Below are 26,642 nucleotides of genomic sequence, written 5' to 3'. Positions count from 1 at the left end.
TTCCTCGCTTGAAATTTTTTTCAATTCTGTTCTCGCGATTTTTTTTGTGAAAACCCATCTAATAAAAGAAGTTTCATTCCTAATCGAAACTAAAAATTTTTAACTGTATACAAGGGGGGGTCGATAGAGCACCCAAAATACACCTCACAACCCACAGTTTTGAAGTGTTGGAATTAATTTTTCGTTTTTTGTTGATATTTTTGAAAATTAAAATTCGATTTCAACTACAAAAATCAGCTTTTGGTTTTTATAATGATTTACCTAAACACAATTTGAGAGTATTAAAGACGTCGAGAAACCATTTTGAACAAAAAAAAAAAAAAAAATTGAAAAAATCCGAAACATTAAAAAATTTTTTCGATTTTTTAAAAGTTTGAGCTCTCTTTGAGTAGGTTGTTAAACATTGACTTAAAAATTTAAAATTATTTCCAACCTGTCTACTTCTTACGTTAATGAGATGGTTTGGTCATGATTTTCTGCCATCAACAAATCCAAAATATAATTTCGGCAATTTTTCAAAATTTCTGCGATTTTGCTCTCTACACAAATTTTTATTTTATCCAAAGTGTAATTTTTTCCAAAAATAACATTTATTTTAAGCTTTGATAATCGTCAAAAATTTTCAAAAATTTGTTTCTTATCAACATTTTTTCTGAATTTTTCAATTTTAAAATGAAATTTTGAAAACCGCCGCAACGTCTGGTTTCGTTTCATTCCAATCATCTTTGCTGTAATGTGAAAATTTTCCCTTGTGAGCTATCGAAGATGTCAAAAAACCAATTAATGAAATGTTATATTATTTTGAATTTTATCTTTATGGGTGCTAAAAAAATAGGGGAAAAGAAAAATTGAAATTTTTATTTGTTTCAAATAGAGAAAATTTTCTCAAAATTTTCAACTGAATCTCTAAATTTGGCTTCGAAAATCAACATTACTCGTTTCGAAGAAATTAAGGGAATCTTCAATTATTACCAAATTGAGTGATGACCTGATTTCAATTTTTTTTCTCATTTCATAACCTAGGATTTCAGATCAAATTTTCCAGTGAATTTTTTCAAAATCTATCCGCTTGACCGCTTGAGAGACTAAAAAATTATAATTGTTTGAACAGAATTTCATCGAATATCATCATCAAACGAATTAAATCGAAGAAAAATTACAATGTAGTAACGTGGAAAAAATTCTGGAAATTTTTTTGCACATCAGTTAGGTACTCGTAATCGTATTTTTTGAAACGTATTTCTCTAATTAGGTATACTCGTATGTACATCATCAGCCTGTTTATTTTGAATTTCAAGCCTCTGGGAATAATTCCAACCAACCACTCGTAGCCCTTTTTTCTCACCTTCCCAACCTCATCTATCGAATTAAACGTTCGACTATACTCGATTTGTAAAAGTCCACGACGACGTCGAAGAAACTTTATTACCTACAAAAGCGACTCTAAGAGAATTGTATCTACCTACCGACACAACGAAAGAGAGAGAGAAAAAATAAGCAAAAAGAAAAATAAGAATACAGGAGAAATAAAGAAAAGAAAAGAAAAAGGAAAACGATAGAACCCTTGTTTGGGGATAAGTTTAGTGCGAAAATTGCGATACGTATAGTTAATTTTCTCAGCGGCTTGGGTAAAAGTTAACAGCGTAATGGCTGGGCAAGAAAGGTAAAGGGTGAGTTTGGGTAGAAAGGGAGGGGGCTGAGGGGGTGTAAAATGCTCTACGCGCGGTAATTTGTTGAGACCTGCAGCTGTCGATGAGGACGAGTACCGAACAAACGTTTACAAATTGAAAAACAGCGCCCTTTGTAATTTTCTTATATAAAACTCGCTCTCTCGATTGATTTTCTTATCGTATTTTACGATGTTTCTGGTCCCCTAGCAATACTATTAGACTTAGGTATAATATTCTTGGAGCTCCGCCAACCCCATCGTCGTCTTCGTCACGTTTTGTGACCATATCCATCGTGTAGGTATGCGCCGCTTATACGCGAGCAAATATTTTCTGCTTTCTTTCCTTCATTTATGGTTGCGTATTTTACAAGACAGTGTAGATACGATGCCATTTAAAGCACAGGTGGGGAGGGGGACTTGTACAGGATCGAAAGTTTCTCAGTCTTTAGTTCAGAATTTCTTAAGAATATTTTGGTCCCCTGAGAATATAACCGAGAAGCCTCCTCACGACTTTCGTTCGATGAAAGGCTCGAAAAGATCCTAGATCCTCTGAACGCCCCAATGCCTCTGAAACTGGTAGATTCTAAATACGAGTAGGTATATTCGTTACACACGTGAATAGACCAAAGTATTAAGAGTAAATTAATAGTAATTCAAGAACTGGAGTACAAAAAAACTCACTCCTAGGCGGGGCAAGGGGCTTAAAATAAAAAATCTGATACCGGAAGAAATATCCATTTCCTCAATGTAAACCTAAGAAGTTAACTGTCTGTATACTCGTATGTAGGTGTGTACCTTACCTACACCTATACGAGTATACCTATACGCAATCAGGTTTATGTAAGTAGTATACATAGTACCTATCTATACCGTATGTAATAAGTCGCAATATAGATGTATGTATAGGTAAATCCGTCCAAATACTATACGATGCTATATATTAGACAAGGTATATGCGTGTACCGTTTACACGATGGGTACGAAAACGTGTATTTAGTATGTAGCATATTACTCGTATGTGTGTACTGTACAGGTACAAATACGAGTACTTAGTATAAGGTTTCATTTATATACTAGTTAATGGTTTATTTTTCAAGCTGTGTATTCGAGCACTTGTTTGGTCTCTGATGGTCTCGTCTCTGAGTATACAGGTATCAAATATGTACGCAGACATACATTGTACCTCCTCAGCGTCTGAAGAACAATGACTATTTAAGAGTCGAGGGAAAATTGCAATTTCTTTTGAGTAAGATTGAAAACGTAGCTTAATTTGAAAAAAATTATTCAACAATGAAAAAGCTCCACCCAAGATTTATTCTAGATCACTGTGAAAAACAAATATTCGAATCATAAAAAAATTCATTTGTTGTAATGAACTCAAACAAATAAATTAGCTACCTAAGAATAGAATTCAACGTTGAAAATCCATTCAAATCCAAAATTATCCAAAAAAAAGTCACCGCAAAAAATTAATTTGAAAAATCTCAAAAAATTTTCAACTGAATTGAAAAAATAAAATTCAAAATCACTATCAGAAAATTCATTTAAAAAAAAAACAATTAAAAATTACCGACTACAAAAACATTGATCTGAAATTTTAAAAAATTCCAAACGTGAAAAATGCACTAAAAATACATCCCGAAAAATTTTATTCAAAATCACTACACAAAAAAATGAGATTGGCCCACTAAAAAATTCAGAATCGACACAAATCAATTAAGTACATATAATGTATCTACATTTAAAAACTGAAATAAATCGCCAAAAATGTATTCTAAATCATGTCAAAAAAAAATTCATACAAAAATTATTCCAGATCAGTATCAGCAAATACCTCAAAAAATACCCACAATAGTAAAAAACAAGTTAAAAATAATGAAGTTTCAGTAAAATTGATTAAAAGATGACAAAAACTGGTAAGAACTTTGTCTAAACCCATTAAAGTGTTGTAAAAATGACTGCAAATTCAAAAAAAAAGATGAAATTTTCAGTAAATTGGGTAAAAAATTATTAAATTGCCTAACGAGTCACGATTCTCCATTTAAATCATTTTGTTTTTCAAAAATGAGATATTTGAATGAATTCATAAATGTGAAAAACCACCTTATGGTTTATGATTCTCCTTCTAACTTACGTTGTTTTTGCTCTTCAACTTGAAGAATCACCTTATGAGTAATGATTCTCCATCTAAGTAACGTTGTTTTTCAAAAATTATCCACATAAACACATAGATTTGAAAAAACACCTTCTAACTAGGTAAGTAATGTTGTTTTCCAGAAATTATCTAAATTACGGGTTCATTTGAAAAACCATGCACTTTGTGAGTAATGATTCTTCATCTAAGTGACGTTGTTTTTTAAAAATTATCCACATGATCATGTGAATTTGAAGAAAAATACCTTTTAAGTAATGTTTTTTCAGAAATTATCCAAATTACTTATCCATTTGAAAAACCACTTTGTGAGTTATTATTCTCCATCTAGTTAACGTTGTTTCTCAAAAATTGCCTGTATAAATGCGTTGATTTGAAAAACCACCTTAGGAGTTATGGTTCTCCATCTAATTAGTGTAGTTTTTTAAAAATTATCCAAATTACTTGTCCATTTGAAAAACCACTTTGTGAGCTAATTATCTCCATCTGGGTAATGTTTCTCAAAAATTTCCCATGTAAATATGTTGATTTGAAAAACCACCATAGGAGTTATGATTCTCCATTTAATTAACGTTGTTTTTCAGAAATTATCCAAATTAATTATCCATTTGAAAAACCACTTTGTGAGCTATTAATCTCCATTTAGTTAACGTTGTTTCTCAAAAATTGCCCGTGTAATTAGGTTGATTTGAAAAACCACCCTAGGAGTTACGATTCTCCATCTAATTAACATCGTTTTTCAGAAATTATCCAAATTACTTGTCCATTTGAAAAACCACTTTGTGAGCTATTAATCTCCATCTAGTTAACGTTGTTTCTCAAAAATTGCTCGTGTAAATAGGTTGATTTGAAAAACCACCATAAGAGTTATGATTCTCCATCTAATTAACGTTGTTTTTCAGAAATTAACCAATTACTTGTCCATTTGAAAAACCACCTTGGGAGTTATGATTCTCCATTTAATTAACGTTCAAACGTTGTTTTTCAGAAATTATCCAAATTAATTATCCATTTGAAAAACCACTTTGTGAGCTAGTAATCTCCATTTAGTTAACGTTGTTTCTCAAAAATTGCCCGTGTAATTAGGTTGATTTGAAAAACCACCCTAGGAGTTATGATTCTCCATCTAATTAATGTCGTTTTTCAGAAATTATCCAAATTACTTGTCCATTTGATAAACCACTTTGTGAGCTATTAATCTCCATCTAGTTAACGTTGTTTCTCAAAAATTGCCCATGTAAGTATATTTATTTGACAAACCACCTTAGGAGTTACGATTCCCCATCTAAATAACGTTGTATTTCAGAAATTATTCAAATTTCTTGTCCAATTGAAAAACCACCTTGTGAGTTATTATTCTTAGACATGTGCGCCGCCGATTTCACGCCGGCGCGCCGCCGCCGATAATTTAAATTTTGACGCGCCGATGTCTTATCGGCGTGAAATGGCGCGGAAAATGGTCTTTAAAAATTATCTTAGAGCCCTTAAAACCCCACATTTTGGTAGGGTGGTTGCGGGTTAGATGCCCATAGTCGGGGGTTAGATGCCGGTGTGTCGCGGTTTTTCGAGCCTCACTGCCATAATTTTCATCGAAATGATTTCAAATTTGCGCAAATCGGTAGAGCAATTATTCCTCTATATTATACTAAAAGCGTAATTTTTTTTATCCAGTAGTTTTTTTGCAATTTGAAAAAAAAACAAGGTCACTTTTTGACCGGCATCTAACCCGCACCTACTGGCATCTATCCCCCCAGTGCGGGTTAGATGCCGATTTGGTGAGGGATAGATGCCACTACCCAAAACCCCCCGAAAAAGGCTCCTGGAAGATTGAATTCGATGAAATTCTTTTAATTCATGCACAATAAATAAAATGAACATCAAAAATTCACAATGGAAGTTTAATTAATAAAAAAATAAAAAAGGTGTTTTTGAGAATTGACAATATGTGTTAAAAATGAATGTAATTCCAAAAATTGACCACACCAGTTGAAAATATTTAAAAAACCATCATTTTTGGACTTTTTGCCGCAGTATTAACAAAAAAAAATTTCACCTTCCTCACTCCCATTTAATTACTATGGGCATCTATCCCGCTCACAAAAACCGGCATCTATCCCAAAATGATGGGTCAGATTGCAAGGTCAATTTTCATACCAGAATTGAAACAAATTTTTGTAAATTTGCTTGAATATGTTAGTTCAAGGTATATACTTATGTGTGAGATACTTACATGCAGTTTTGAAACACTTTTTCTGGAGAAAAAATGCGTTTCAAAAATTACGTGAAAAAAGTATCACTGGTTTTAGCTACATAAATTTTTTCATTCGCATATCAAACCAGGTTAACAATAACCATCACAGATCAAAACTTTAACACAAACTATGTTCACCTTAAGGTATAATCTGTGCTAATCAGTTTTCAGAAAGAGTTGATAGGGAGCGATTGGTGACCACACCGGCATCTAACCCGCACCGGCATCTAACCCGCAACCACCCTACTAATGTCGAATTTTTAAAAAATTTTCAATTCTCTCCTTTTAGGTTTTTAGATTTTTGGTCAAATAGTGATCAAAAACTTCAAAGTTGAAAATGGGGCCCTCAAAAACATCCATTACCAAATTTTCTCTTTTTTTTGGGCAAAACTAAAACTATGGTGTACGCCGTACGCCATGTTCACGCCGCCGCGCCGCCGTCAATTTAGAATCGGCGTGAAATTCGGCGCACGCCGTTAAAACGCCGCCGCGCTGATAAAAATTGACCTCACGCCGCCGCCGTGCAATTTCCTAACGGCGCACATGTCTAATTATTCTCCATCTAGTTAACGTTGTTTTTCAAAAATTAACCACATAAACACATGAATTTGAAAAACCACCTTAGGAGTTATGACTCTCCAACTAATTAACGTTGTTTTTCAGAAATTATCCAATTTACTTGCCCTATTCATTTTGAAAACCACTTTGTGAGTTATAATTCTTCATCTAGTTAACGTTGTTTTTCAAAAATTATCGACATCAACACATGGATTTGAAAAAACACCTAACTGATTTTGATTTTTAGACATTATCCAAATTACTTGTCGATATTCACTATTTTCCATCTAGTTACATTGTTTTTCAAAAATCGTCCATGAAAATACGAAAAACCACCTTAGAAGTTATAATTCTTCATTAAGCTAACATTGTTTTAAAACAGTATTCATTCTATGGTGATATTTTTCAAAATTTTGAGCTACTTTTCTGTAATAAGTATGTGAGGGATTTTTTCGGAATTTTCCTTGATTTTTGTAATTTTTCAACAAGTTTCCATCATTTTCAACTGTTTTTGCGGCACTTTTATGTACTGCCTAACAAATGAGGAAAGTCGTGATTTTCAGTAAAAATTACCCAGAAATCACGCTTCTTGAATCAAACATTGTCACAAAAGTTGAAAGTTCTGGTGGTAAAAGTTTGGTACAAAATTTCATCAATTTCCCCTTTCGTTCCCAGTCCTATTTTTAAAATTAGGGTTCGGTGATCCACAGACTTGTTCTGAGGAACAGGAATCCTCAATTTCAAACACCAGTGACGACTCGAATTCAAATTTTTTTCTAAAATTTCATTTCTTTACTTCAACTTCTGGCACGAATATTTTTGAAATTTATCCATCGAACTTCTTTTGGAAATTATAGGGTTAAATTAGGCTAAGAATATTGAAATATTTCCTAAAAAAAAAACATGTTGAAAATATGAACCAGAAAAAATTTTAAAAATTTCTTGGGAGCCATGATTGAAAATTTTTTCAGAAAATTCATTCCATGACGTACGAAAAAAATCAAAATTTTGCTGGAGACTCCAATTTTTAGCAATTGTAGTGTGATTCTTTCTATTTCTGATGCTAGAAAAAAATCACCGAAGGAAGTTGAAATTTTGATCACGTAAGTTTACAAATAATATTCATTTTTTGGATTAAATACTCCTACAATACAACCCAGAGTCGATCTGATTTAGGTCTACCAACACTTTTATTATTATTTTCATATACCCCAGTATCAGGGACAGAGACACGCGCGCTAAAGCTCAAGTACCTACGCATTATATGTACAATACACGTATAGACTAATGTAGCCTACCCTTCTCGTATTAACGATGAAGATCAAGGCTATAGCGAGCTAGCGTTAAAGCTTAAATAATAATACGAAGTACATTTATTATGCACAGACAAACACTTCTCTGCGACATAATCTGTTTGCACAAATGATTACTTATAACGACTACTCCTTTTTACACTTTCACTGTACACTTTTTGTGTAGCATCTGTGTACTCTATAAACGACCTGATACACATAGATAGGTACACAACCCATGAAACTGTGCAGCAAGTTGAGTATATTATTATGGAGGAGTATTGTAAACCTCATCGTATACTATGGTATAGGCTGGCAAAAGTACATCGCTTTTGCATCAAGTCCCCGTATAGTTTATGGCTCGTTTTAGTCGTATCGTCTGTCTACATTGTATGAGTTCATTTAAAATACATCCGAAATTCAAATACATAGGCTACATGCTCGTGTAGATTGACAGTATAGTATCCAGAGAAGTTGTCCTTTTTACAGTAAGTATCTAATGTTCCAATTTTCGTGTCCAAAGACTAGAATCTTTTCACTCAAGAAAAACATCGCTCTTTCATTCTTCACACTACTCAAAACTTTTTGAAACGAGTAAAAACACTTACAAAAATTTTCAATAGTAAATTAGGAGCCCCAAAAAATGCACCACGAGTTGAAAATCAAACGCCCATCAAAAACAAATACGTTTATTGCTTGTTACAAAACAAACGACCAAATTAAAATAATATCACAAAATCACGGGGCAACATCGCCACGAATAAAAAAAAAAAGTTAAATACCTATCTATATAAATCGATTATACATCCAGTATAGTTAGGTATAATAATATTGTATACTTTTATGCAAACGCATTATGCATACGAATATTCAACGCAGTTATTGCCTATTTCATATTCTTTTCAAATTCCATTCATATCGCTTTCAATTTTTTCATCTCATATTATGATAAGTAGGTATCGTAAAAATAAACAAACCTAACTAGGTACAGATAGATGGTAATAAAAATGATCCAATTTACAAAAAATGTTTCAAAGTAGACAAGAGTGAGGATAGATTAGATGTTGGAATTAAAATTTACATACTTTTAGGCCTCCAATATGGCATACTCAAAGACTTTCTTACACATTTTCCTTTTTTTTTTTCAAGACCTAGTGAATTATTATTATTTATAATTATTTTAGAAAACAATTCCAGAGGAACGAAAACATTATGCCAAATTATTTGCAAAAATTTACAACACACGAGAAAATTGAATACAAAATCAAAGATGGATATCAGATCCGCACAAAAGAATTTCAAAAATACTCCATGTAACCTCACAATTTTGCATTAAAAATTGGTTTAGAAAAATCAAATTTCTTAGTCGTTTCACGCCGATTATTTTTCACCTACTGCACTTACTTACAGAATGATATTAAACAACAGGCCTCACACTGCGTATGGCATGTCATAAAAAGAAAGGAACAAAAGACTAATACTCGATATTTGATAGGTAAAAAAAAATAGGTATAGAGTATAAGTCGAACAATTACATAAGTAAATATTTGAATAAATTAAATAAAAAATAAAAATCGAGATCAAGTTAGTTTGGATATACCTACACAATTTGTACAACTCGTAGGTATATCGAATATATAGAAAATTTATGCGCTTCCATTTTGTATACTTTTCGACAAGAAATACATAATACGAGAAATTTACATTACATTAGTAGGTACATAAATAGGATTGAAAAAAAATAATACGTAAAATACATTTAGCATGACTGAATTTTTTGATTCATTAAATTATTTAGATTGATTCGAGTACAGCGATTGGATAGATGGAAATAGGAACTTAAAAGGTTCGTACAATTTAGTACATACATCTCTTACAGCGATCCATTCGGTGATCTAGATTAGGTTGCAGCCAATAGTAAAAGTAGAGATACCCAAATATGCTAGCAAGATCGTCGAGTGGGGGGGGGGCAAAGGGGGCAGTTTGCCCCGGGTCCGGCAAAACAAGGGCCTGTGATGAAAAAAATGGCCTGATTTTTACTTCTCAAAAACACAAATTTTCGAAAGTCTTTGCCCTCACTTCGATGAAGCTTGTTTTCAAAATTGAAATTCCCAAAAAAAATATCATTCAGCTTTCAAAAATTTCAAAGTGAAAAACTAAACTTTTATGCCTCTCGAAATACGAATTTTCAAAAGCTTTCACCCTCACTTGGACCTGTTCTATTTTCTTTTTCAAAATTAACATCCTAAAAAAAAATCTTCCAAATTATAAAATTTCAAAACCGCAAAAATAAACTCCTTGCATTAAAAAAACATCGTTTTCAGTTCTCTCAAAATACAAATTTTCAAGTTTTCGCCTTCGCCTCGCTCAGGCCTGTCCTCTTTTTTTTTGGTAAAAAAAATCAACTTCCTAAACAAAAGCTCGTTATTAGGTCTCTCGGAATCAAATTTTCTAAAACTTTCACCCTTGCTTGGTTCGGGCCAATTTATTCATCATTTAAAAATCTCATTTCAAGGTGTCTACCTAACAAAATTTCAAAATGAAAAAGCAGGACTTCAGCAGGATATCTTTCAAACACTTTACGACTTCAAGGGGGGGGGGAGAAAGGAGCAGGAGGTGTCAATATTATTTTTACACGGCGATTATTCGTTTTTTTAAACGTCTTTGGACAATTGGACATTCTAACATTTTTTCGGTGATCATGGCAAACTTTTATTTCGCGATTTTTTTTTAGCATTCTGCTCCCTACTCTATTTTTATTAATGAAAAAATTAGGTTTTCCGATGAAGTTTACACTTTTTTTTTTTTTTTTTAGCAAGTTTTGAAATTATCAACTTTTAACATTCCCAACTGACAGTTAAAAAATGTATGAATTGAATGAAAAAAATTTTAAACTTCGGTAGTTCAATTCAATGAACAAAAAAACATACTTAATTCAGAATTGTTAATCTAAAGTAAAAAATTCGATCCTTTTTTATGTTTCTTCGTGTTTTTTTTCAACTTTTTTTCAGTTTTTGATCATTGAAAATTAAATTCAAAAAGAGAAGAGAACATTTTTCTATTGCCAAGTGAAGCGAAGGGGCAACATTTTTGAAAAATTTTTCAATTTTATCCGAACGAAGCGAGAGTGAAGGTTTTTGAAAAATTTACACTATTTGAGAAGTAAGTATGTATGTACCAAAATAATAATTTTTGACATTAGAAGTTTCAACGCAAAATTTTCCTTTTTTTGGATGATTTTAAATGAAATTTGGCACCTTAATTCGTGGCGATGGCGCGTCGTAAAAATTTTATATTTTTTCGCGCCGTTTTCATCAAATTTTTGGCAAAGATCTTGTAACCAAAAATCTCAAAATTAAAATTTCTGAATTTAAAAAAAAATCAAACTTTTGAAAATAAAATCCAGAGGAACAAGAATACAATTTCTTAACAATTTCGACAAGTTTTTTTTTTATACATATCATAGAAAAAATCCAGCGACTATTTAGGCTAACTAGGTATGACCTATCTCTTCGCGATTTCAATTACAGGTATCTGGACCACCAAAACTAGACATGAAGTTGGGCACCCCTAAATTTACACGCAGCTTGCAGCTGAATTCCAATTCATGAGTAGGTACATATGTATTAGAACCTAACGAATAAACAAGGAATTGAGAATATAGAGAAAGAAAGGAAGAACAAGCAATACTAGATTGAAACTGGACGAGACGATGAATGATCGTATACGAGTATAGAGGGAAAGATTCTTAATTTAAACAAAGGTATGATACAACATTGGACAACTAACATTTTATAAAATAGATAAAAACTAAAATACAAAGGTACTTTTAGGCATATATGTACCTAATATACGAATAGTATATAATAATATTGACTAGAACATTTCAATATCAGCATTTAGTGCTTCATTTTTATAACCTTTTGTAGTTCTTATATTCACGATTCGTATACAATTTTTAAACCATTTTAAAATGAATTTTTTTTTCACAACACTAGGCAGGTGACGTAATTTTATCAGGTTTGAGTCGATTAAGGAGTCGTTCGAGGTAGATAATCTTCAATAATTTTTTCAGGCAATCAAAACTGCCGAACTTGTTTTTTAGAAAGTAGGCCTATTAACAAATTGACAAAAATCAGACTGGTTTTAGTATTATACTTAAAGAGAACATATTTTGGATTGTGGAAATGTTTTTTGCCATAAATTAAGTAATAAAAAAAAAAAACATTATTCACAACATTTTAGTATATTTGACATTGTTTTGATTTCTTCATTTCAAGATCATACGCATCTTATTAACACACGATCAACTACGTTAAAACACACCAAAATCCGAGAATTTTCTCACAGAGTTTTTTTTCCAAAGAAAATAAATCATTACCTATGTACTTCGTTATGTTAAAATACTTATCTAGACTTTTGAAATACCTAATTTGAAATAATATTGTCTGTTCAAATTTCAAAATACACGAAGGATTTAAGATAATCAATTTTTGAAATATTTTTTCACTCTTTGTAGAATTTAAAAAAAAAAAAGTTTAATCGTCTAGGTAATAATATGTACCTATAATCAAAATCTATTTAGGTATAAACTTTTTTTCACTTTTTTTCCTCCGAATAAAATTATCAAAAACATATTCCACGCGGAAAAAAACAATTTCCAACTGATCAAATATGAGCCCAAAAACCCAAAACAAAACTCATTTCTGAGTTATTAGCCAATTTCTTTCATTTTTTTAAGCCTATAACATTGGATCTAGTAAATTAGTCAATTTAGAATGAACGTGCTTGAATATCTCCATCATCTCTCAAAATAACTCCAAAGAGTAAAAAATCAAAATTAAAACGATATCCTCGAAAATGCCTGCCTTTTAGGCCTACCTGTTGTTTACATTTTAGGTATACTTTTTTTTTTTTTTTTTAATCATGAACTCGCACTATAACTTATACAGTAACGGTAACGTAAAAATGACCATATATATATACAAAATACTTATCATAAAAAAAAGTATACGATTAGATACTTTTAAAGAGAATAGAAAACAAAACAGAACGACAAAATTGAGACGATTGTTCGATGAATAAAAATAAACAAAACAAAACAAGTAGCCGAGTAGGTACTTTTTATACGGATAGGTAAAATAAATAACGAGAAGAAATGAGTAGATAAGTAATGCAAAAAGAATAAAAAAAAGAAATTAGAGAAGACAGAGAGATAAAAGATTATAAGAAAAGAATTATCACAACATATTGTATGTATGTAATGTCTTTATGCATGATGATTTGTTCATTTGTTTTTTGAAAATTGAGGAGAAAAAAAGAGGACGTCACTAGAGTAAAAAAAAAATTATTATTCGTATGCGAATAAGAATATTAATAAAGATCATGACGACTCTGAATATTGAGCGTAGCTTAAATTTTAGTTGATCAATATTTGAATTCGCGAAATCAAAATTTTTGTTCAATAATTGAAGTTTTAAAAATATAAACCTCAAAATACAGGATAAAGAATCAAGCATTCAAATTTGAAGAAAAAAATATCAACGGAATATCATATTTTTTATTTTTTAAATTGATAAGGCGAGAAAGCGAAAATTTGTCGACCGATACGAGAAAAAAATACCAATTTTGCCGAATAAAACGAAAGATGAGAAAACAATTCTGCCCAGTTGACGCTGTAGGAAGGTCTTCTTATAGTCTCGTATCATGACTTACGAAAATTTTCGTTTTCTTTGTTAAAATTTTAAAAGCTTTAAACATGAAATTTTTTATTTTGTGAAAGAGAAACAAATTGGGTCGAGCGAAGCGAGGACAAAAGCTTCAAAAAATTCATATTTTGATACGTGAAAACACAATGTTTTTTATGCGAAGAATTCGATTTCAAAATTTTAGAATTTAAATGATGATTTTTTTAGGAAATTCAAATTTCGAAAAATAAAAGCAAACAGGCCTGAACGAACTGAGGGCAAAAGCTTTCGAAAATCCGTATTTTGATGGGTGAAAGAGCTTCGTTTTTTTTTCTTTTTTTTAATGTTTGGAGTTTAATTATTTTGGTTGCAAAATTTTATAGAATTCGAATTAGAGTTTTTTTTTAGGATTTTAGAAACTCCAACTTCGAAAAAAACACAAACAGGTCCGAACGAAGCGAAGGCAAAAGCTTTCAAAAATTTAAGTTTCGAGAAGCAAAAAAGCGTTTATTTTTTATACGTGGAGTTCATTTTTCGATTTAAACATTTTTTGAGTGTGAACAAAACGTACTTGGATTTTTAAAAAGTTTGATTTTAAAACAGAAAAATGACCAGGCCCGAGGTACAGAGTGAAGCGAGATCTGAAGTTTTCAAAAACGTACAATTCAAGAAGTAAATTATGGAGTATTTTTTTTTTACAAGTAGTCAATTCCTCCACATTTGGAACTTTTGAACTGAAAAATGAGAGCAAAAGCTTTCAAAAAAAGTGTAATTCAAGTTCCAAAAAAGTTGAAAAAATAGCTTCTTTATCGAGTCTAAAATTTTTTAGAATTTTCCAAAATTTGACAACTTGGGAGGTCTACCAACCCCCCCTCTGTTTCGTCCCTCCATAGGTATGAGTATTTAACCGAAACTGCTTAAATTTTGGGTGGTTACAAACAAACTGTTTCCAAAAAAAAAAAAAAAACACCTAAAACATTTGATTTTCAATTGATTCTGATAATAAACCAGTTAGAATCCTGCTAAAAAATTGAAAAATTAATGAAACGTTCCCCAAAAAAAGAAAAAACTTTAAAAATTGAAATGTCAAAAACAAAGTCTTTGAAAAGCATAAAACTAGGTAGAGAAAATAAAAATAGGCCTATCGACTTTTTTTCGACGAATTTGCCTGATTTCCTTGAAATACAAGTATATTGACAATGCCTACTCTAATCTTTTGTTACGGTAATTAGGAAGAATAATAATTTTTAGCATTTAAATATTTTCGCAATTTTACTTCTTGTTTCAATATAAAATACGTAGCACAATAAATCATTCAAAGTTGATGAGAATTTCCAACTGTTTAAAACTGCTTGAAAATGCCAACTGACAGCCTAAGTAAAATTTTTCAAAAAAAGTTGAAAAATTGTACAGTAAATATTCTAAAGATAATTTAAAAATCGACTGAATTCAAAAAAAAAAAAAGTCAAGTTTTAAAGCGGGAAAATTTATGCATTCCAAGGGTGGAGAATTGACTTTTTATATTTGAAAATACGTACTTAGACAATCTTGTTCCAAATTAAAATTTCTAATAAAAAACTGCCATGCAGATAAATAAACTTGCATAAGAAATATCGTTTTTTAAATCTCAAAATACGAATTTTAAAAGGCTTTTGCTCCCATTTCGCTCGGAAAATTTTTATTTCTAATAAAAAAAAAAAAACACAATTCAAATTCTAAAATTTTGAAGCCAAAAATTATCAACTAAGCCCCTCATTAGAAAACACAGAAAAATACAGTCTTTTTTACCTCTCGAAATAGGAATTTTCTAAAGGTTTTGCCCTCGATTCTTCCAGGCCTGTTTACTTTCCTGTCTCAAAATTACAATTTCCAACACAAAAACAACTCAAATTTTAAAATTTTCAAGTTGAAATAAAAATAGACTAGACTCTTCATTATAACATTATAAGAAAATTTAATTTTTTTTTTCTACTTCTCAAAGTACGAATTTTGAAAAGCTTGTGTTCTCGCTTCACTTAAGCCCGTTCATTTATGTATTTCAAAATTGAAATTTCTGGGGAAAATACGACATAGAAATTCAAATTTTAAACATTTAAAGCCAAAAAAATATTAAAAATTCACTTTTTTTACTTTTTTAAATTGGAATTTTCAAATTTTTACCTTCGCTTTAGTTGAGCCAATTCGTTTATCTTTTCCAAAATTGAAATCATTTTACTTTGTCTATTTTAAGCTCATGAAGCAGAAAAAAAAACTGTAAAATTTTAGTCGATGAAGTTAGAAATTTTGCTTGACAAGAGTTGGCATTTTTAGCGATTTTGCTCCCCTTCCCCTCCTAAGAAACCACTTCATTCCGTCCCTACGTTTTTGGTAAAAAGTGAGAACGAGTTCTGAAAAAATAAATAAATCACCAACTAAAGTGTTTCAAGTTCCATAAGTGCATTTTTCGATTTTTTGCGAATTTTTTAAAATTAAATTTGAACCATAATTTGAGGGGAAAAAAATCCAAAATTTCATCAAATGGTCCCAGAAAGATGAAAATTTGACGCGTTATCTATTTTTGAACCCCCCCCCCCCCCCCAATCACTTTCCCAATCGTTTTGAACAGTTTTGGAGTCTTCAGAAAATTTCTGAAAGTTTAAATTTCGACAGATGAATTTTACCAAAGGAAGTTGACAAGTCTATGAATTTTACTTAATACTGTAAAAATTCAAACGATCTAGTTGATTGGAGATGGTTGCGAATCATTTTGGAGCCTTCTGCAATTTTTTTGGAATTTTCTAGATTTCCAAAAAATGCTGAAAAATGTGTCAAAATGAACCATGGTCACCTATTTGACCTATTTCACAAATATTTCAAAATTACTTTTCGCGCGTAAAAATTCCATTATTTTATTTATGAGGCTCCAAGACAATCTCGAGGCACATTAATTTTTTATAATATTGATAAGTACATTTTCAAAATCATTCGAAAAAAACGCAACAACCCAATATACAGCCAATAGCCTAAAGACAAAATGTAGAATTAATTTTGATCGCCTGAAGCTTAAACTACGCTCGTTGTTTCATAACACTCTTCATACATTCGTACATTTTTAACTTGTGCGATATACTCCTTTAAAAAAACCCCAATTTCAAATCAGGAATCGGAAGTGGAAAGACTCGCGACCCGTATCCGGGCATCGCGTTACCTAAAACCTAAGCTTACCTCTAATTCTAATTACTATACAGTATGAAGGTACATCGTACATAATATCATATTAGCTATATACAGTAGCAACACAATCTACCTGAACGACCAAGAGGCGAGTGGAGTGAAAGCCGATTCGAAGCTCCTGGTCACGGTGATCGGATAAGTATCGGGTGACATTTTAGGCGACATTTTGGTACATTTGTTAGCTACGACGCCATTCCCCGCCCCGGCAGCTCCAGCACCGATCAACGAGTCGATAGAAAAATGCGAACTTTTAATATTATGCTCCTTAGGACTAGCGCTACTGCTACCGTTAGCAATTACAGTGGTACTCGAGCTTAAAGTTGGACCACTTCCTCCACCAGACGCAGCAGTCACAGCAACTGGTTTTGGTATCGTTGTCTGCTGCTGCTGTTGCTGCTGCTGTTGTTGCTGTTGCTGTTGCTGCTGATGAGCATTGAGTAAATTGAATCCTAAAGAAAGTCTAGCCAATTCGGCCGGAGGTAGTAAAGGTATAGCTGGCGGTAAAGGCGATATGTAAGGATACGGGCCATGATGTAGGGCAGCAGTTTGCTGGAACACGTGATAAGGATCGTTACCCAGATACGTAGCTGCAGCGGCTGCAGCCGCCATAGCAGCGGTTGAATGATGATCTCTGAGCAGGAAATCAGGATGTTGTCTTTTGTACCTTTTACGACGTCTCAGGAAGCTTCCATTGTCGAACATGTCTTCGGCCATTGGATCCAACGTCCAATAATTGCCTTTACCGGGATTACCCGGTTCTCGAGGGATCTTGATGAAACAATCGTTCAAAGACAGGTTATGACGAATCGAGTTCTGCCAAGCTGGAAATTTCTCCCTATAGTACGGGAATCGAGACATGATGAATTCGCAAATACCGCTCAAAGTCAGCTTCTTGTGAGGAGACTGCAGAATAGCCATCGTGATCAGGGCAATATACGAATAAGGTGGTTTGGCCATTGACGACGAAGAAGATGAAGACGAAGATGATTTCTTATCCTTACCAGCGCCTCCATCAGCTCCTCCGCCTCCAGAAGATGATCCATCCAGTTCGCCATCTCCTTCATCAGGAATAGGACTAGCACCGCAGAATTCGTCATTAGATACGTTTCCATCGGGTATCCGGACCACATTCCGGGCACTGAGCCGGGCGCAGAAATCATTAATATCGGCCTGAGATGGTAGCAGAGTGGTTGAGTTACAGGATAAGTCGGCTTCGTCCGAATCCACATTGATATCGGAATCCGAATCTTCTTCGGTGGCTCCGGAAGCCGAAGACATCGGACTGACGTACGGACCGGTCAGTTGGACCGCATCGGCCGTAACGGCGGCCACTTGGGCGCAACCGCGTAGATCTAGAGGTCTCTCGAACGATGGTAACATTCTTAAATTACGATTACGAGGATTCGAAATACTCTCGCTGTTTTCAGCGTTACTATTGTTGTGTCGAGCTGCTGCTGCCACCGCTGCCGCAGCCGAAATGTCTTTCAAATTATACGATAAAGATAGATCGCGATAATCCAACAGAGTTAGTCGATGGTGATGGTGATGATGGTGATGGTGATCACTATCTTCGTCCATCGAGTGCCACAGATCGCTGTCGCATACACTTTTACACCGGCGAAACGTTAAAATCACGATTTGAACAGGTTTTCGTTACCGTTTCCGTTTCCGTTATCGTATTAATCACTTCGATCTCGTTACTTTCCATCAATAAATCGAACAAACAACTCATACCGGAGTGAAAACCAACACGTAACCGAACACAATGCCCACTATGGCGAATGTAACGTTACGTAACCCTATAACGTAACGTAACGTAACGTATTAAAAAGAAAATACTATAACAGTAAAGACACTTCTTTTTTTTTTCAATTTCAAAAACACAAACGTACACTATTTTTTCACACACGTTAAACTATCGCAGAGATATCGTCGTGTAGTTATACTCGACTTCTACGTATAGGTACACGAATTGGAATTACCACGCGAAAGAATTAGCGACGAATTAGCGAATCGTCTGGTCGAATTTGCGCGACCGCACACCGCACCGTATTCGCGTACAAGTACGCGCGCGTGTACCCTTTTCGATAAAGGCGAAAGCTTGGCTCTTTGGCTTGGCTTGGCTTCGGTTCGCGAAGCAGCCTTCTGCGTCTCGCCGTCACCGATGTACAGCCCTCTTTTACAGAGGCGTGGTTCTTTGCTTATTGGATACTCGCGAACAGCAAGAGAGAGGGTTAAATGGCGGCATTTCTCTTTGTAAAACACACTGGTCCGACTTGGCCGCCAAACCGCAGCCGCCTATTTGGAAATCTGTGTAGTTAAAACAGCCCTAGTCTCGCGAGAAGCGACAATTCGCACTAACTGGCTGAAAATATAGATACATAGGCTATAATTTTAACATCACATGGTCATTTTAGGGTGAGGTAGTCTTAATTTTTCATCGATTTGATTCTATACTCGTTTACTTAATATTTGTAACAAATATTATTAGCCTATTCAGCCAACGAATTGTACATTTATATGTGCCTATCTCGGTATGGCAAGAAGATGGCACAGCTCAGGTAAAAATTGGGAAGTCAGTCTGGGCCAATTTCATCAAATTTTTCATCGATTTTGCCCTCCCAATGGTGACAGGAAATTTCATATAGCATCGCATTCTGCACTACCCCTTCCTTCCATCGAATATTACCTTTGAAATGGTCAGTGGCGGACTGGGTCAGTTTGAGGCCCCTCTGGTGGATGCATCGAGTGAGGCCCTTAAAATCCCCCCCCCCCCTAAGAATCTTTATCGTTCTGTTTTTTCCCAAGCTTTGGATACGTGAATGCAAGTTGTGCGATTGATTTTTGCTTTTGTCTTTTTATTCAATATTTACTTATTAATAGCAAAAAAGAGGAGATTTTTGAGGGAGGGAGGAGGAAAAATTTGCCTTAAGAAAAAAATACAAATTTTACCAAATGAAATGACAAGTTTTTAAAGTGACATAAAACATGAAATGACAATTTTGTCAATTGATATAATTCGCATCTGGGCTTACGAAAAATTCTTATTTTCCCTTCTGAATTTATGGAAGTTTCGAAAATGGATTTTTTTTTTTTGGTTTAGTAAAAGGGATAGAAATTGACCCAAGCTTTTAAAAATTTGTATTTTGAGAGGTAAAAAAGCGATGTTTTTTTTTAGCTCAAAATTTTAGAACTCGAATGAATGTTTTTTAAAAATGTTAAAAAATTGAAAAGCAAAAAGGTTTAGAGCGGAGTGAGAGCAAAAGCTAGAGAAATAGAAAAACAATGTTTTTTGAGGTGAAATAAATGTTTTTTTTTGGTTAGAAAATTTCTTGAAATTTGAATATCTATGTACTTAGGTAATAGATTTTTATAAAAGTTTGATCTCAATTTGAAAAAAAAAAACCACACAGGCCCAAGTGAAATGAGGGCAAAAAATTTCAAAAATTTGTATTTTAAAAGGTAAAAAACAATGTTTTTGGTGGCGACTGGCGACTGGTGACTGATGAGTTTATGTTTTTGACCACACAATTTTAGAATTTGATTTGAATGTATCTAGGTACTAAAATTGAAAATTTATATTTTTAAATAAAAGAAAAGAAAACTAGACCGAGCGAACCGAGGGCAAAAGCTTACAAAAATTTTTGTCAGAGAAAGTGAAAATATAATTTTTTTTTGTTTAAATATGGCCCCGGGGCCCCTTGATGTCTCGAGGCCCCTGGCGATCGCCAGGTAACATCATAGGCCATAGGCCAGTTCACCACTGGAAAAATAGTGATTACTTTCACGATTTCTGAAAATCATTACCTTACTACTTTTTACTACCTTTCAAAAAAAAAAAACACTACCTCCCGAAATATTTTGATCCCCCCGATTTTTTCCTTCCTATCTCCCCCCTCTCCCCCTTTTTTGATTTGCACTTCGTAATTTTTCACATTGGAGTATACGTTTTCATAAATTTAAAATTAATTTCGAGAATAAAACATTTTTAAATATGAAAGATATGGAGGATTTTTTTTTTCATTTTTAGCATTGATTTTTATACCTATCATTTTTTATGTGTGGAAAGTCTGATTTTCCTCCTTTTTTTCATTTTTCACTACCTTTTAAACAAAATTGCTGAAAATCACAACTTTTTCACCATTTTAATACAGATTTTCAAAATCACTACCATATTTTACTACTATTCAGTTTTCACTGCCTGTAGACAGAGACAGAGACACTCTGAATTGCTCAGATTTGAGTGTTCTACCATTTTTCTGTGATTTCTACAAATCGATGCTCAAAATTTGGAGGAAAAAAGTGTACTTATTCCTCACTTTCTTCTGATAATTTTTTACATATTATTTTGAGCGATAGAAACGACCTCTTTCGTTCCGAAATTTTTTTAATCGCCCAACTGATTAAGAAATCAAATTATCTTCCGGAATTTTCACTCTTCGAGATAGGCTGGATCATAAAATAGAAGAGTATATTTCAGCGGAGACCTTCGTTTTAAGTTGGAAATAACTTGGGAAAAATTTTAGCTTGAAGGGTGTCTCTGAAGGGAAGATATTGATCTTCAAAGAGGGAGAATATTAGAAAAAATCGTGGTTTTTTCGCTCCAGCCCCTTTCTAACCTGTTTTGAAAGAAATGAACTAGTTCTAAAAATAGTACTATTTGAGATTTTGCGTCAGCCTAGGTTATTGCCATTGAAATCCAAGACCACTTTTAAGGTTCTACAGAGCGATTGAAATTCTCAAATCATTTATTTTCGAGTGAATTCGTGTTTTGAACATTTTTTCTTCTTTTCTTCTCATATTATTTCGAATAAATGCTGAAAACTGAAACGCTAAAAACGTCGAAAGATATTATTTTTTAAACTGGGGAAATATTTTGGATACTTATACCTAACTGTGGTGTCAATTTTTTACCGTAATTTAAAATTTAAAAAAATTGAGAAAAATATTTTTAAGACACGAATTTAACTGAAAATTATTTTTGAAACTGGGAAAATGTTTTGGACAATAATTGTGGTGTTGTTTTTTTAAACCATGAAATGCCAATTTCAAAAAATTGAAAAAAATATTTTTAAGCCACTTTAACCGAAAATAAGCAATTTGTACCTTTTAACTAATTTTTGGACCAACTTTTCGAATTTCATACTTATAGATTTTTGATATCAACTTTTTAAACGCAAGATAATAGGGGGGGGGTGTAATTCTTTTTGAATGACATCAGTAGAGAATTTTATCAAATTAATCCAGAAGAATGAGGTGGTTCGTATTTTGAACGTTTGAATTTTATTGCTCCCCAAAAACCAAATCGTTTTGTTTCAAGAATTTTTTCCATTAAGACATTGAAGATGAGTGTTGAAGGGAAGGGGGGGGGGGTTGAACTTTTACCGGGAAAAGTGTTCCAGCACCTATCGCACATTTTAGAATATAATGACTTCCCCGAAAACCAAAAAATACATACGAGTAAAAAGCGAACCTTCGAGAATATAATTTTGACCACACGACGGAGCCAGCTCGGTTTAATTTCATATTTTCATTTTAGTTTTCATTGTTCACCAATCACCACTCACGAAAAACATAGTTTTTATTAAGAAAAAAAAACATCTGAAAAAAATCCCTCTCAATTTTTGTATTCTACAGTTTCAGTTCAGTTTCATCGTTTCATATTTTTGAAAATCGCACAACCATGAAAATTGAAATCCATAATTTGTATGCTTGCAGCTAGCACACTTGAGACTCACGTTGAGTTGAAAGGAAGTGGGGGGAGGGGGTGAAAAGAGCTTTTTTGCCAAGGAAAAATCTAAAAATTTAAAATTCACCAAAAACAGGTCTTGCGATCCTAATTTCCATGAAATTCTATTCAGACGAGGAAATTTATCATAAAAAACGGGCTTAAATTGACTGAAATCAAAGCACAACATACTGAAAAGTGAAAAAATTAAATCAAAAGTCGTTTTTTGATACTTAACACTTGCAATAAGTTTCAAAAAAAAAAAAACATTTTCAATAATTTCAGCTTATTGAATTCAAAATTGTTGTGAAACAGAAAAACACGTTAAAAAGGCATATGATGGGGAGGTGGGAGGGAGAAGGGGATGCAAAGTAAACGCAATAAAACCATCAGCTTTCTTTGAAAACGACAAAATGACCAAAAAACGCACAATTTCACTGTTCGTTGAGAAATTAATAAGAAAATACGCACCACAGATGGAATTTTTCTATCAGTAGAAAATCACCAAATCATAAGTTTCGAATAGGTAGGTAAATTTTTGTATATTTTGTATAGAAAGACCTCTTTCAGAAAATTAAAACTAAACCTACTCAATTGCTTAACTATTTCTCAAACAATTCAATACAGGTAACTTTTTTTAAAACGTCAATTATTTATTTGACCATCTCTAATATTATTTTTTTTGTCGGACAGAGCATTCTATTTTCCGCAGAAAAAAAATAAAAGCCACAAATTTTATCCTACTTATTACAAAAAAAAAAAAAAAAAAAAAAACAGCGTCTGTTAATTTATCTAAGTTTACAACACTGCATTGAAAATACGAGTGAATCACTGGGAAAATTCAATAAAACATCTACAATCTACATATTGCAGACACCACATTGTTGAAATGCTATAAAAACCGGTAATAATCAAATCGAAAAGAATGTCGTATTTTTTATGCAGATAATGCTGTTGAAATTGGCAAAGGTACAAACAAAAATTTACCGCCCAGGGATAAACAATCATTTACTTTTTCTTGAAAATTCAGGGCTACATTTTTAATCACCAAAATTGAAACTTGAAACATGTTGATTATTTTTGGAAAATGAACAAGTGTGCAATGAGTTGATTTGAATACGAGTTTTCAAAAACTAAAACTGAGTGAAAACAAAATAATACCATTTTGGTTAAGTATTTTATCACACTATATTATGGCCTATGGACACAATAGAAATATAACCCACTACTCGTATTCGAATCGAATACATATCTGTAGTCTATGTTTGTGCAAAGTGCACACAATTGATTGTGCTTCCAATATCCATCTACATAAATAATATTTTATACAATAGATGATAAATTGCACAGGTCTTTACAAAATCCCACAAAAATTCGGAAAAAGTGAGAGAATGAGCAATAATATAAAATAGTGTAGAAAGTCTAAAGGTTTCATGTATACCATTATAGTTGGCTTTTGTGACAATAAAATTCGGACAAAAACGATCGTTATGACCCACAGATACTATACCAATTCGCCGCATCATTTTAATGCAGAAAAAAGAAAGCAATATCATTTAGCCTATTATAATACGAGTAGGTAGGGTACGTATCTGGAATAGTGTAACTTTAGGTAGCTACATATAATAAGTATGACCAAGTCAACTAATAAATATAATTATAATCGTATACGGACACCAAATTAAACGGACGTATTTTCAATAAGACACTCGTCACACCCCACAACATTCACAACAGCCGCAACAGTTTCGATTTTGCCTTCAATTAGTATCATCGAAACTTTCCACGCCTATATAATATCAACCCTCACGACTTACAATACCGATCATCGTACTACTCCTATAATAAATATCCGCTTGTCTTACCGCATTTATTACAAATTGGGTAGAGAAATAAGACTCGCGTAATTTGCTTAGTGTATTTGGAAATACCTTCTCAATTCAGGATTCGTTTAAAGGCAGAAAAGAATGAGGGTCAGGGTATAGCTTTACGTATAGGTACATGAGACTGGCATTACATACTATAATAAGTATAGGTACTTTTAGGTATGATACCTATGCCTTTGTTTTATGGTTGCATAAATAGGTAATAAACAAAACAATTAACTTACTATAATTTTCATCTTGTTACTTTATAGTCAAAACAAATTTGTACTCACCTGAAACAAAAAAAAAAAAAAAAAAAAAAAAATGTAGATTACTCGTAGATGGATAAATAAATACAAATAACAGGACAATTTAAAAGCCAAATGCAAATTGATTCTACAGAGCCCCATTTATGGTACAACGTATTTCAAGATCAACAATATCCTCAATTATTCAACTGAACAGAGTGTTAGACATTATAATGTACTTGTAGGTTCATTGTAGGTACTTCTATTGTTTGGAGTAGAAGACGCGTGAAAAATGAAATTCGTTTCAAAAATTAATCATAAAGATGGCTAAAATTAAATTCAAACACTGTACATCTACATGCTCATAACTTTTCTAGAATCAGGATGTCTACCAAATCCAAAAAACAAAACTTTATACTTTATTTGTATTTTTCTCGTACAATATAATGAAATTGTCAAAGATAAAATACATGTTTCCAAACTGGTAGAAGCTGATTTTGAAAAAATGTTACAGAATTGGTCAGGGGAGAGGGGAGGGGGGTTCAGTAATGACTACCAATCACGTTTATTATAGGTGTTTAAGTTGAATTAAACGGATTTCAGTTTTTTCCCCTGAAAATTAGATTTTTCCAAAAACTCCTGGAGCTTCCAAAACGGCTCAAAACCACCTTCAGTGGACTCAGCATACCAAAATCAAGTAATAATGAAAATTTTAGCTTTCCATACTTCATTTGGGCAAAATTCAGCAGAAATTCCAACTTTCAAAACTCTGCTCAAGGCTCCAGAAATCCAGAAAACGATTCAAAACCGTTTCCAATCGACTTGATAATTGAAAAATAGGATACACACCAAATTTCAGCTTTATACATCAATTGAGTAAAATTTTGATTTTTTCCTTTTTGGTAAAAAATTTGATTTTTAAAAATCTGCTGAAGGTTTTAAAACTGCTAAAAACTGTTCAAAATCGTTTCCAATCGAATGCAGGGATTTCAAAGTAAGGAAAATACAGAAGTTCAACTTTCTGGATCAATTTGGTAAAATTTTGATTTTTTCCACTCATGGGCCAAAAATTTTAGATATTTTGAGAGGAGAAGGATTGCCCTCACCGCTTAGGTGATCATTCGCATAATTTCCCCTTACGAGAAGCTTCTGTATATGTTTCTATAATAGAGTTTGCGCTTTATTCCATATACTGTAAGTAGGGTAACGTGATAAATTCTTCTAAACTTATACGTGTGCTCATAGGATCCCTAAATAACTGGAAGGATCCCCCTAACTATCGTATGATAATACGATCAGATCATTCGTTCCCGCCAAATGACCTATTCTTTTGATGAATATTTTCTAAGCACAAAGTTGCTTTGGCGAGCCACGAACTTTACTTGGTCTCGTAACTCCGCGGTAACTTGTTCCTCGTCAAAATGATGGTGTGTTAACTATATCGACACAATGAATATGTGAGAACAAATGGAGTTCTCCCCTGCTTGTCCTTTTTTATGTTTTACCCACCTTTAGCGTGGTAATTAGTGTTTCTCTAAACGTTCTAATTAATTATTATTAAATACGGTTCTTTTGAATACACTTCGATTTTCTGGACATCGAAAGTATTTCTCGTCTATACATCGAGCCTATAGATAGACGTTCCTACCTACACACCTAGTTTTGGTCAGTGCATCGGAAGAGGTAGGAAAAATGCGTAGTGTCCAAGTAAGTCTAAGGTAATTAATTATAGATAAATCATAATTAATTGAGATGGATAAAATGAGTAATTATACACCTGGAATTAGTGGTTGTATAGGAGATACTTATTTTATCTCAGATGAAAGACATAATTTCACCATGTTTTAGTTGGATTAGTATAGCAAAAATAGCATGTAATCATTTAAGCTAATACTCTAATGGTTACATGTATGTAGATTGAACTTTACTCGATACGAGTATGCACTTGTATTGAATAACATAATAATAGTCTTAATTAT

At 32.8% G+C, this 26,642-nt stretch overlaps 2 protein-coding genes across 2 annotated transcripts in view; both read right to left on the bottom strand.

Moving 5' to 3' along the window:
• LOC135843106 (zinc-regulated GTPase metalloprotein activator 1-like) overlaps positions 1–26,642 on the bottom strand; it is a 150,654-nt gene that overhangs the window by 36,773 nt on the left and 87,239 nt on the right. The gene's annotated exons all lie outside the window — the stretch shown is intronic.
• LOC135844799 (forkhead box protein D3-like) lies at positions 16,259–18,874 on the bottom strand. The gene has a single exon (XM_065363153.1). It carries the CDS (start codon positions 18,398–18,400, stop codon positions 16,892–16,894), a length of 1,509 nt encoding a protein of 502 aa, XP_065219225.1. The 5' UTR covers positions 18,401–18,874; the 3' UTR covers positions 16,259–16,891.

The sequence above is a fragment of the Planococcus citri genome, chromosome 4 (genome assembly GCF_950023065.1).
Source record: "Planococcus citri chromosome 4, ihPlaCitr1.1, whole genome shotgun sequence".
NCBI lineage: Eukaryota > Metazoa > Arthropoda > Insecta > Hemiptera > Pseudococcidae > Planococcus > Planococcus citri.
This window is presented reverse-complemented; position numbering and strand designations above follow the sequence as displayed.